This window comes from Fulmarus glacialis, unplaced genomic scaffold, assembly GCF_000690835.1.
Source record: "Fulmarus glacialis isolate BGI_N327 unplaced genomic scaffold, ASM69083v1 scaffold28682, whole genome shotgun sequence".
NCBI classification, from domain to species: domain Eukaryota; kingdom Metazoa; phylum Chordata; class Aves; order Procellariiformes; family Procellariidae; genus Fulmarus; species Fulmarus glacialis.
Genome location: NW_009200219.1, coordinates 6,717 through 20,407, shown reverse-complemented (window position 1 = coordinate 20,407; position 13,691 = coordinate 6,717). Strand labels below are relative to the sequence as shown.

The 13,691-nt window shown below is 35.9% G+C and overlaps 1 protein-coding gene across 1 annotated transcript in view; it reads right to left on the bottom strand.

Annotated features, from left to right (window-relative positions):
* Positions 1–13,691, bottom strand: part of HPGD (hydroxyprostaglandin dehydrogenase 15-(NAD)) — a 27,279-nt gene that overhangs the window by 6,930 nt on the left and 6,658 nt on the right. The window contains exon 3 of the mRNA XM_009573534.1: positions 5,344–5,440. Within this exon, the coding sequence (XP_009571829.1) occupies positions 5,344–5,401 (58 nt within the window). The 5' untranslated portion in view covers positions 5,402–5,440. The remainder of the gene's footprint in view (positions 1–5,343; positions 5,441–13,691) is intronic.

The window sequence follows — 13,691 nt, the reverse complement described above, 5'->3', positions numbered from 1 at the left end:
CCGCTCCCCTACCCTGGGAAGTGTTGAACCTCTATCTGTTAGCGGTGTGTCCTAGGGACTCTGCTAGCAAGTATTTTGGGATGAACCACTGTGTGATATTCATCCTGCTCTGCCTAAGTGTTTATTCAACCAGTGAGCAAAGATGAGTTCACAGCATATTAGAAAATCTGGATTCTATTTGCTGCTCCTGTGAATATTTAATTATCTTATGCAAAGTGGAGTGACAGTGAAACAAACTGGAGAACATTATGCACAAAATAAGGGGGGGAAGAAGGGGAGTGTATTCAAATGGATGATGATGAGCAGTGTACTCCTTGAAAGTGATACATGTGGTTTTTCAATCTCTCTTAGCAAGGGGAGGCAACTATGCCTAGATTTTCCTCTCTCTGGATGTTGCTGCATCACTGAATTGTTACATGAAAGGGGACGGGGAACTTCGTTCTCCCCTCAAATGACCTTCATCGAGAACTAGTTGGTGAATTGCAAATGATTTCATGATGACTGAAGGCACCCTTTGGTTTACCAAAACTAATTCAAGCAGACCAGCAGTAACCCTGTGTGCCAGTGTCTACTGTGCTCTTTTTTGTTTTTCTCAGTTCCTGGCAGGCTGGCAGAGACAGCTCTTGCCCTTGGTTATACTCTAGTCCCCTTGTTGTTACAGTGTCAAGACCACTCTACCATTTGAGACGTGGTGTCAGGCTTCTCACTACCACTGCTTATTTATCATGGTCAATAGTTTCAATATCCACACCTTGAGAAATTAGTGTTGGAGGTGGAGGATTGTATCAGTAAGCTTTGTTGAAACCAGTATTTCCTTTCAGTCCACTGAAGAGCTTTGATGAATACAGAATTAAGCATTTTTCCCCAGGTATGCTTTCCCCCAGAACACATGTTGCCCTCAGAGATTTGAACAAGTCTCTTTCTTTGAATAAGATTTTTTGGATGACCTTTCTACCCCCTATTTTCTCCATGGGTGCACTGTTAGGCAGCTTGAGACAAATGTAATTTCTGTTTGATCATATGTTTAAGTTTCATTAATTCTTGAAATAGCGTACTTCATGTTTGGATGAGTGTGGCACAGAGACTACAAGAACCAAAGTCTGTTTTGTAACATGGCTGTTGGTCTCATGGAGGCTTTGGGCTCATCAGAAAGCAGTGCTTCTACACTCTGATTATGCAGTGATTAAGCTCTATTCTCAGTTATACTTTAGACAAATATATTCACTATTTTTAAATATTCCATTAAAATATTTTCTCTCACTAATGTGATAGTCACGGTATCGTTTGGCATCCTAAAACTCCACAGTTTTGTTGTTTATGAAAAAGATATGTGAAAATGCTGAAAGGTAAGTTTTGGCAAACTGATGGAACCTATTTAAAAGCAAACCAAAAGTGTGTTTCTCCACCTGTTGGGAAATATTGCCAAAGTAATTTGTTTTCCTTTCTACATTAGGTTTGTTTTATAAAATATACTTATCAAAGCCTATTGCAACACATAGAATACTTACAAATAAATAACATCACAAGATTTAGCCATATTTATTTAAATTAAACCTCTTTCCAAACCACATTACAGAAATCTCCTTTGTCGCCCTTAGGCAAAAGTCTGGATAAACAGTATCGAATATGTTTACAGTGTTCTTTGAAGGCCAAAGCCTCTTTTAAAGAAGCGGATATGTAACTAGAGAAACGAGCTAGGGCAGTGATGGTCCTACAGAGTGATAAGAGAATTGATTCTCTCATTCTTAAGAGTAGGGAGGGGGGACAAGATCACATTCATTATGTCGGTTACTCTGCTGTGATCTGTGTCAAAACAGAGGAGAAATCCTAGGAAAAACTCTAATCTGTGTCATTTCTAGGAAATTTTTTAACAGTGAACTGAAGTCTCAAGGGAATAGTTTATAATTTTTCTAACCTCATTCCTGTGGATTCTGCTCAGCGTCTTCTTTTTTTACAAAGGGGAGGGAACAGGAGCTCTTTCATGATGCTGAACTGAAGGTCCCAGTTGTACAGCCATTTACACCTTTGCTCCACTGATTCACTGTGATAAAGTCTTGCCTTTACTAAATGATGTTAACCATATGCTTAGCTTTAATATATATAGGATCAGGTCTTAAAGAAGCCTGTTTGCTGGGAGGCGTGCGTTAAGTATTTCTTTTGGCTGAAGCTTTCTATAGGAGGACAAACTGTCTGCTTGTGGAACCTAAGCACTTGAAGTTGAGTGTAGTTAAACCACTGATATGACTGTCAACAGAAAGGTATCCAAATACACTACACATTGAACAACCTGTCATAAAAAGCTAGTGTGATCTGATGCTAAGTATTTTGCTAGTTTTTAAGCCCTCTGTGAATACTTTGATTTTTTTTTTTTAATCTGCTAGAACCCAGACAGATACAAATTCAGTTTTACAGAATACCTTCTTGAAAGTATGAAGACTATCAAAACAAAAGTGCACGCACACACATGAATTCCCTTTCCCCTTTTACTTAATAGAAGTGTATAGGTACCGGCCACCAAAAGGTAAGAGACGATGTTAAATTTAATTATGTAAATAATCTCAGGAGTTAAATTTAGTTTTGTATGCTTTTTCTGTTGCTAAACAAAATTAAAATTAATGTATGTAGATTCCTACAGAAGAAATTTTAGAACATTTTACTCTTTAAATTTGAAATGAAGTTTATTACAATGTAAAAACCTGCAGCCATTGACATTATCTTTTATGGGGGCAAGTTGGCATTAAAACACATTCCTCATTATCTCAGTTGTTTAGCAGCATTACTTGCTCTTGATATGAATGCTCAAATCCCATAAAATTGAGAAAGTTTTATAGCATTGAGATGCAGTGGGTTAGGAGTTGGGTGCTTGCTGCATGTTCTTACATACTTCTCTCCCTTTCGTATTTAGTCCTATCCTGTGGAGACGCTAAAGAAAGGAAGATTCAATACTGGAAAGAAAGGGTGGACGCTCTGGCTTTCATCTAGCTGAATGAACACTTTAAGCACCCTCTTCACAGGAAATATTTCAGTAGTTCCGTGGATGTTTGGAAATATAAGACAGTAAGGCTTGATTCTGTCCCTAGTTCAAATCATTGGCAAAACTCCCATGGTGAAGAACTGGAAACTAATTAGTGGGTAAAGCAAATATTATTGAATGTTACGTAAGCACTGAATATAACTCTTCTTGCTGCTCAGCAAGACACAAGAATATTTGCTGTCTGCAGAGCGTATCTGATAAAATCTTATAGAGAACTTGGACAGGGGGGATCAAAACCACTCAAAAGTTTAATGATCAACAGAAGCTAGCTCAGAAAAGAAAACACTAGAAGAGAATGTTAAACAAGCCAATGGCAGTTTGCCTTTTATATATGGAATAAACTGCAGGACTTAGACCTTCAGACTGGAAAGGAGAGTGAGAGTCACAAAGCACAAATAGTAGTAAATAAATAAACGATAAAAATTAGGGTATGTCAGCTTTTCTAATGTGTTTTTCCTTAAGACCTTGGAAACAATTGCTAAATACAAGCTATGGAAAAGCAAACAAAGCAAAGAACACTTTGTTTTTGACAGGTTCCCACAATCATTATGGCACAATGTTAATGTTAAAAAAGTAAGTAAATAAATGCAAATTTTAATCAAATGATTAAATGGCACTCATAAGCTCTTACCAAACTGAGAAAAGCCAAGCTCTTAGATTTTAAAATCAGAATAGTTTTGTGTTCATTTGAGACTAGCTAGAAATGGAATCACACTACTTGCTACCCCTGCTCTTTCTCAAGCACTGCATGGGCATCAGCGTTTATGTGAAAATGTTTAATCTTTTACTTGTGTTGATGAACTCTTGTACAGCAATAGCAGTTTCCTTCGGGTTAATTTGGTCCCAATACAATGTCCATTTGAGCCAATGGAGATAAACTTACTGGCATCAGTAGGCAATGTGTTAGGCAGTGTTGCAAGTGCTGACTTAAAGGTACATGCAGACTTTTAATAAAGGACTCCTCACTCATATGAGGCATGTGCATATATTAAGTCAGATCCTCAGGATCCACATGCATTCTGTCAATAGGGTGAACTGGACTTCTCATCACAAAAGCCAAGGTTTACAGGAGAACTTACAGTACTCAGAACATTCACACCTATCAGGCACTAATCCCCATTCACACACAGGAACTATGGCCACTGCTGTCTTGCTGGCTTTTCACTGTTAAAACACAGGAATACCCTGGAATAAAATGACTACCATTTGGTATTCTGCATGGATACCAAAGAAAGCACTGACAATCCAAGTGTAAGCCAGCATACGTGTTATTTTTCCCGGACAGTATGACAGTAGCAAGAGAGAACAAATTCTTCAAACAAACAAGAGAGAATGCAAGTATTTCCCCACAAATTTTTTGAGGAAGGGTGTCAGGGGACATCATTCTCTATTTACCATTTCCCCTTCAGTTGTGCTTTTTTGCTATGAGCCCAGCCACAGCAACATGCGTACCTACAGGAAAGGGAGAAGGATTCTGCCTCACAACTGAGCAGCAATAACCCTGACTGACTTAGAAGCCATATAATTCTATTTTTATGCCAATAAATTGAGATACAGTTATAGCACAGATAAGTGGTGAGCAAAGAATGTGCTAGCTTAAGCTCAATAAAATATGAGTGTTAACTTTATGGGTTCTCAAGCAGAGGTAGATCACATCTGAGAGGACTTGGAGCATGGACAGAGTTGGTGTGTGACAATCTTAATTAATAAAGTAGATACAGTCTAATCTTAAATATTCCTACAGCTGTGCTCCTATGGAGTTGAATGGACGACCTGCTACTGCTTGCTTTCTTTCTGTGAAAAAAGATTATCTGATTTTTCCATATTTGCTGCCCGAGAAATACTTGATAATATAAAAAATAATCAGATTTAAAATAACCCTGAATTCAAATTAGGTCTATACATTAGACTGTTTCTTACACACAGTGTGGTGTACATAATGTTTTAATTCAGCGGTGTTATTGAGTAGTGTTGAATAAGCATAATGAACTGAGGCTAGTTAGGTTTTGCTCAATGTGTGGCAGTACTGAAATCTGAAAAAAGCTATTTACATCATGCTCAAGATTATTAACTATGAGACTGATAGGTTAGGAAAATTACTGAATTCTTTATTGAACTGAGTTTAAAAAAGCAAATGAAAGTTGTGGTCCTTTGATATTACTTTGTTGCTATGACGAAAACCACGTCAAAATGGGAATAAACAGGGAAGAGCCATAAGAAAGAAGAAAAAGTGTGACTGATCAGTATGATTCATTTATTTTAGAAACAAACCAGTGAGTAGGAAGTGTTCATACAGAAAATATTCTTACCTGCCAAAGACGAGATATTAATGATTACTCCTCCGTCGCCTCCATTTCCTTTTCTCATGTATTCTAGGCCGAGGTAGGTTCCTCTAATCACAGATGTCTGATATAGGGGGGAAAGGGATGATTATATTCAAAGTATGTTTCTTTTGTGCTCCCAAAAACTGAATCTTGCTTTAATCATGGTGCCTAGAACTTGTATTGCTTTACCAATGATCTCATTTATAGTTGGAAGATTATGAACACAGATGACATTCCACCATTTACAACAGTAATGCAACTCAATAACTTCAGAAGCACAACTGCAATGCATAGAAATAATAGCAGCTTCATTATTTTTCTTATTAAGATATCAATAACTAACCTAAAATTTTACAACGTGAAATAAATGCTGTGAAGGAAATGAAATACAGAATAACTAAATAATTTGTAGATGAAACACACACTTTGTCTGAGGATATAAGTGGTGGATGAACTGATCCAATTCACAGCATTTTTATTGAGACAAACTGCTCTACATTATAAAAAATGTACAGACTGAATCGGAAGATAACACTAATACTTATAGCTCCATTTGGCTCAAGGTATGAGATCCCTTTTTAGGATTAAGTTATATGTTATACTTCTGGTCCCAGGATATTAAAAATCTGTATTCCTTCCTGACTGAAGTTACTGGAGTTTTACCATTCCCCTCAAAAGGAGGTTAAGCCAAACAGACAAATATAGATAGGTAAAAAAGCATTTGAAGAGGTGTGAAACATGGTTTTAGCATAAAATTAGCTGCAGCATGTGATTTTTAATTTGTTTTTTTTAAAGAAAGATCTTTGAGGAAGAAACTTTTACTGAGACCTGTATAATCTTGATTCCTTAAGATCTGCTTTTGAACTCTACTGCACTCAGAACTTGTGCTGGGATTCATCTCACCAAATTTCAGATGAGCTGCCTAGAGGTATGCCGAGGCTGGGATTATCAGCCTCCTAAATGAATCAAGTGGTTGGTCTTTCCCAAAGAGTAAGTCACTTTACCAGAGACTTTAACAAGTGCTAATAGAAAGGCAGCAGACAGTGCTGCTAGTGGAACATACTAACTTTAGTGAAATGTTGCAATATTACTGCATTAGTGATGAGTTTCATAATTATTTACGGATTTTGTTATATCTCTCCATAACCAGTTCACATTTGGTTTACAATTTCTACTTAAGATGAACAAATTGAGTTACTTTTGTTTTTTCTGGAAATGTTATTTCAGTTTTAAAATGAGAACTCCATTTATATTTTTTACTTTTTACTGCTATTTATTTGACCCAAATAAATTAAGATGTTCAAAAGACGAAGTGGCCCTACAAATGTGTTCACATCTGTGCACAATTATTTCACTGAGAGTTTTGACCAGGGAAGGTCTACAGGATTGTGAATCATGGAGAAGGAAATCTCCCAAAGCAATAAAAAAACACAGTAAAAAAAATATCTGTACATGACTAACACCTAATGGATAGTGACTAGGTGTACTGGAAGGAAAAAGCTTTTAAAATCAAAACATTAAGTATTTTTCTACCATTATCTAAATTCCCAAATCAAAATTGCAATAATTTAAAGACATGTATTACATTTCATTTTTATTAGCTGGTAGTTTTAGTTTTATGTGTTATAAAACATAAAGTGAAAGTCCTAATTCAAGTTCAGTTGCCCTTCATGTTTATTGATTTTAACAGGAATCAGATTTGGAAGACAGCATGTCCTGCTTTATTAATATTGCTTGTTCATTGCTGAAGTAACATGAAGTTAAGCTGCCCATTGACAGAGATAAAACAACTTGAGACCTCATTACCAAGTTTGCTTTGGAATTTGAATAAAGAATAAGCTTTTTTCATTTTCTATAATTGCAGCATCTTATGTGATATTTTCAATATAAATATATTTTCAGTATACCAATTTCCTGGAATAATGTAAAAAAAATCACAAAATATGAATAGTTCAAAATTCTGAAATAACATTTTAAACTTTTCTTAAACAAAAAATTCCCGTAAAAACCTTTTTTGTTTTTCTCCCGGAAAGTTTTGTCTTAAGTAACATACTTTTAAAAATGTTTTGATTAATATAAAAAGAATTTTATTGATTAAATGTTTTAACAGAAACTTTCCAAAGAACTGTCTTCAGTGGCTTGTAAAATACCAAACTAAATCTGATTTCTCTCGCATGTCCTGGAAAGTTTCAGAGCCGTTATAAATGTAGTCAAGTGTGGTTTAATGTTGATTGTCACATGTAAATTTTAAAGGATTTACTGAAAAATAAGATCGTTAATGCCCAGTAGCATTGCTGTAAGCTGTACTTATTCTGAACATAAACTCATTGGCAGCTCAAGTGAAATTAGACTTACACTTAAGGGTGGGTTGTGTTTTTTAATATATACATATGATAGGCCGTACACAAGACATTCTAGAAAGGAAGGGGTTAATGCTGTCTATGGAGAGCAGGTGCAGGTCCTATCGTGCCCTGGAGCAGTGGCTCAGCCTGCTGAACAGAAAAAGAGAATTCCACTTAGGATGATTAGAGGAAATAAATGAGTTGGAGAAGGAAGTAGCTTGGGGCTCTTTGAGGATTTTTCTATTCCTCCAGCCTTCTCCTTCAAAGAGATAATAGAGCTAGATGAGTCTTTGGCCAAACCGTAATTATAAGACAAGGAAAAAGTGGGTAGCTTGACTCTCCTATCAAAATCACTGTACTGCTCTTTTTTCTCTCTAAAGTCCATTAACTTAGCATTTCTTCAAGTGGCTGGGGAAGCCTTCTTCTTTACGTAGGTATTGTGAGAGGTTGTCTTTAGAATTAATGCAGACTTTTGTTCAGATACTGCCCTTACACCTGCTGTTTTCCTTGCAAAAAGTTTCTCATCAGGTGTGGCTGATCTCAGGTGACATGGCTATTTCTGATGTTTGGGCTGGTAACATAAAGAATTATTCTGGAGATAAACTCTGAACCGAACATACTGTAGTACGAAAGCCATACAACGTGTGCTTAGAAGTCTTAGTGCCACTTCCCAGTCGAGCCTGTCGATCCAGCTGAATTGATAAAGTGAAGCTGGTTCTTGTATCTGGGTGGCAAACACTCAAATGAGAAAGAGGTTTTCCAAAGAACAATAGTCTTTGGACTATTGTTTTCCAAAGAGCAATAGCATATTGTTTTTTGTTTTTGTTATGAAATCCGTCTTTGCAAGTGCATAAATTGCAGCTTCACACCTCCTCTCATATGAAATGTGACTTTGGATTCCTATTTGTTGATGTCAGAATACTTCATCTGAATTCTAGAAGAAAGCTTATCAGTTATTACTTCACTATACCATGAAATACACAATAGAAAGTAAAACAGGCAAAGAATGATTTTGTGCCTCCCAGTTTCCTGGTTTTGGGATATGATGAAAAATGTCTGTAATTTGCCTTTCAATAAACTGAAAGAAACTAAAGGTGTCTTCAGATTGTGTAGTTCTCCATGTATACTTTTGAGAATAATAATTTAATCCCATGCTCTTAGCCAACAATAATTCATAGTTTGTCTATTGCAAATAGAAATTCTGGGAAAGTTAACATTTAAAATTTCTAATTAAAAAAAAAAATCTGACTTTTTAAAAGTTGAAAATATGCTGCAAGGCTTAACTTTGTACAGCAAAGCATGTTGCATTTTAGAGTTGAATTTTTTACAATTCCTTTGTTTACAACTGCATTTAGCTGCATGGATATTGTCCATAAACATGTCAAGAACAAGGAGTAGGAAAGTAGTCAAATTTGCATTTAAATGGAGGTAAAGCGAAAATTGGGACAGCTGACTCTCATCTAGTTTTTTTGCTCCTGGCTACTGAAAACTAGTATAATTAAAATCAGAAAATAATCTAAATGGTTGTCCTCCTAGCTGTTGAAAAACCTGTGATACTAGTGATACTGCTGTTTGTTTTCTTACCAAAATAGTGTTTTACTATAGCACATAATGAAGACCATCAAGGTGCACTGCAGGTCTGAATGTGCTCCCAAGAGAGGCAATTTTACTCTTCAACTTCCAGTAGAAAATTTAGGATTCTTTCCAATGAAGTTATAATGGGGAGGGTGGGAATATCTCCTAGTATTATCTTCTATAAATTACAGATTTAGATTAGAGGAGATCAGACATTCTGAAGCACCATACAGTAATAAACCCCAAACTTAGTATCTGACAGCATGGTAAACTTTGCAAAATAATTGTGCAAATACTCGAAACATTTGCAGTTGTTTTTGGAAGTATCATATCAGTAATCAGTAACTTATTTAACAAATTGTTAAATGGCAATTTAGGTATCAGTGTCAAAATCAGAAACAAAACTTACAAAATCTGCTGTTCGTGACATTTCTGTGTATCCCATGACTGTATAGTTTTAATTGTATTGTTCTAAAAGAAATCATATATTGAAACTCTGATTCTAATAAGACTCCAAGTCTTCAATAGAGACCTAGTTCATTTTTTTCTGGAGTTAGGAACCAGTGTTAGCTAGTGTTGTACAATGTTCTTGTATTCCAACGTTAGACCCCCTAAGTCAATTTTCATACTCTGTGTTTCATTTTAGCTTGATCTATTTAAAAAAAAGTGTTCTTCAGTGATGGTGCCCAGAACATCATTAATAGTCATCCTTTGTAAGTGACAACCGCTTTGAAAGTAATTTAGTATGCAGTGCTTTTTTTCAAGTGTTTCAAGGCAGGTATTCCAACTGACATGGTTTCTTATACCTATTTAATAAGGTTTCCCTTGCCACTTCTTGTCTGATACTTCTGCTGTCTCCTTACGCATGCTAATATTTCATGCTGAGAAACTATATCTGCATTCCTTCAGTGCTGAAGATGACTATTCTATTGTTATCAAGGTGATAAGGCAATATGAATTCCCTTGAGAGAACAAAATGGTAATCAGTAATCAGTCCTAACATTATATGTAGGTTTCTGAGCTAATCTAGTTCAGTGCTAGGGATACCGAACAAAAAACAAATGAAAGAGCCATTGACTTGTGGTTTCATAAAGCAGGTTAGCACAGAGCTGGAATTTGACCCAAGATCATTTGACTTTCATACTGTGATGTTGTAAATTGATGTCTATCTATAAGGAAACATTTCAAAGTACTTTATGAACCGCGTAAGACGAACTTCAAAAGTCTGAAACTAAGTGCTGCTAGTGATATCCATGGAAAAGTTTAGCATTTTGCTGTTGGACAGGGAGGTGGGACTGATTTTGTCTTTAATGTAGATTTTCTAGGAAGCAGACAGGTTGTAGCAAGCATGCAAGTCCCCTGGCAGTCCTATGTATAGGTTAGTTTACTTGCTATATGAAATGAAATTGCAGGCTCTCGAGTTTGAATTTCCAGCTCAAACTGTGGAAAACAAGAAGCCTAGGGAGGGAGAGGCAGAAAGGAATGTGCAGTAGGATTTGATCATTTGCTAGAAATCAGTAGTTTTTGTACAACGTGGGAGTGAAATACTATGTTTTAGTTTTTTACTGTAAGGTTTTCTTTACTTCCCCACCCCCCATGCATTCCTGAAGGACATAGAAATATGTATTGCGTTTTGAGTAGCTGGGCTTAAGTAGTTCTTAATTCAAAGAAATTTGCTTTTCATTATACTTCATCATTGGTTACTGTAAACATACATTAAAACTGTAAGCTAAGAAGTTCATTGACTTACTGTGCAATTAAGTCTGTGCCCTTCCTAGAGCAATATGAACAACAAAAATAATTATACTTACAGGCTTCTTTATGCACTTAGAGGATTGACCCTCAGGCCACTGATTTCAAGGTAAGTGGTACTTCTCACTTGTTGGTGGCCACATCTCTCCCTAGGCACTTAGTCCTCTTTCTAATACCAAATTATGCTAAAGAATAATCAACTAAGCCATTGAACAACAGAGTTAGTGTATTTCTGGTTGTCTTAGAATGCAAGCTTGGTAAACTAGTTACCTATGCCATTTTATCTTCTACATATAGCACTGTTTGTTTTGGTTTGTTTCTATGTCGGTAACATCAAGAAACAGTGCGGTAATTCCCACCTGCTGAATCCAGCTATGTGTCCTGGTCACATTATTTTAGGATGAAAGTCCAGTCCTTGTCATTTCTCCTGGTACACTGGGAAAGGAGAGCAAGGTGTATGGACCAAGGAATCCCTTTTCGGCTTGCACAATGGAACAGCCCTGTGATGATCGTGAAGTCTTTGGCCCAAAAATAAATAAAATTAATCACTTCTGAAGTTTGCCTAGTTACCCTTCTAGTTTCTGCCAAGACATTAATTGGCCTTTTGAGAAATAGTTCCTTACTGATGAGCAAATAAATTGATTTTGCAAGGTTTGCTAGTTGCTGGAACATTTATTTCACCATGAGCTATATTGAATGGAGCCACACATACATATACAGTGTTACATTCTCTTCTCTGTAGTACCAATCTAAGTATTTTGCAGGGACAAACCCTGAGTTAGGTAAACTTCATTTTAGAAAAGGACTTTTCTAAATTCACAGAAACTTGTTACCTTTGTCATTTATGGAAATAAATTATGCAAACCCATGAAAAATGTAAAAACTTGGAATTGTTGGGTACTGCCACATTTTGCCTAGTAATGAAGGATGAGACTGACATGCACCTGAACAAATTTTACACGTGTATTTGAATTCTACTTCTCTCTGGGCAACACTTAAATAATTGGATCCCATATGACTGGGGTTTTTTGGCATGCCCAAGTTATGGCCTGCAATTTAAAGTTTTGCCAGAATAATGTGTTAAAATGTGCAAAATCATCACATAAAGAGGAGATAATTGTGATTTTGCTGTCAAATTCTTTCATGAGTCTATTTAGTTTCATTTGGGGAATCGGGTTAAATATGCCTACAAAATAACTAATTTGTTGTCATAAGAAAACAATATGACAGTCCAAATGTTATGTAAAGTGCTTCTGTACTTTTGATTCAGGTAATATTTAAAATGTAAGCATATGTAATACCAGTACTGCTACATTTAACTGGATACTGCAATCTATGTCAGTTTTCAGAAACCTCTGATATGAGCATAAAAAAAGGAACCTCCAAGTAAATTTTGGGATTGTCTTAATATAAAATGTGCTAAGTACATTTGTAAAGAGAAAAGATACTGTAATTATAGCAGGCACTATAATTACAGTGGTTCCAGAAAGCCTACATCATCAACACCAGATAAAATTAGGGAAGCTTCTTAGAACACCAAATTGTATTTAACTAACATATACATTCAAGGCTCATAAAGATGTGGGCATTTTTCTTTTTTTAGGGACTTGAAGAGAAAAAAGTCAGATTATAAAATTTCTGGATTCCTTAGGCATAAGTTCTTATGAAGTTGAATGCAAGAAACACTTCTTGTCATGCTGAAGGACTGTAGGTAGGACACTTGATAAGAATGTGTGTGTCATATGTCCTTGTGCTATTCTGTGCATGGGTATGCCTGTGTATGATGGACTGTTGAAACTACGCTGATAATATCCATTTAAAATGCAATTCCTGTAAGGTTGCAAGATCTTTTTTTATATACCATAATAACAAGAGTGTACATTTGTATGGGTATGAGTAGTTGAAGCTGCCATTGATCAAGCTGATATCGATCATGTCAACACTGTCAGCTTTGGAGTTTTGAGGTGAGGAATGGATGGCATTGCTGGAATACTTAACTAAAAAAGTTAATAGAAATATTAATAAAGTAATGAAAAGGTGGATGTTGTTTGGCAAAAAATATAGCAAAACAGTGGAAAGCACTGCAACAGAAATCTCTTTTTAGTGGTTGATACTCTTTTTTCCCCCCATCTTTATCAAGCTGTCTTTTCTTGCTCTCAATAAACTGTAATGGATACAAGTAGGAATTGTGTTTTATTCCCTCTTTTTCCTTCTAAATTAAGTCCCACTTTTTGAACCTGCTTCTTCATTTCTGTTCTTCATGCTTTCTCAAGTAGTACTATCAGGGAACTTCCTTACACTCCTTTAAAAATGTTCCTGAAGACCAACCGGTTCTGTGAACTGTTTTAGCCATAAAGAACACACCCCATATATGTTTGTTCTGATTTATCTTGCTCTGTACTCCTCTACTTTTGTACTTCGTACTTTAAACTGGGGCAGGGAATATTTGTTGTATCAATATATAAATGATATCACTAAGGCGAAGGCTGGCATGTAGGGTTTTTTCCCCCCTTTTTTAAAGTACAAAATATGTGCATAATGTGTATCAAAATGTATGGCCATAGAAGTTATTCCTGTTCTTAGGGATAATACAAAACATACTTAAAATGTCCGACGTTGGGGAAATAGAGACATTTTAAAATCATGTATTTCATACATATTTTG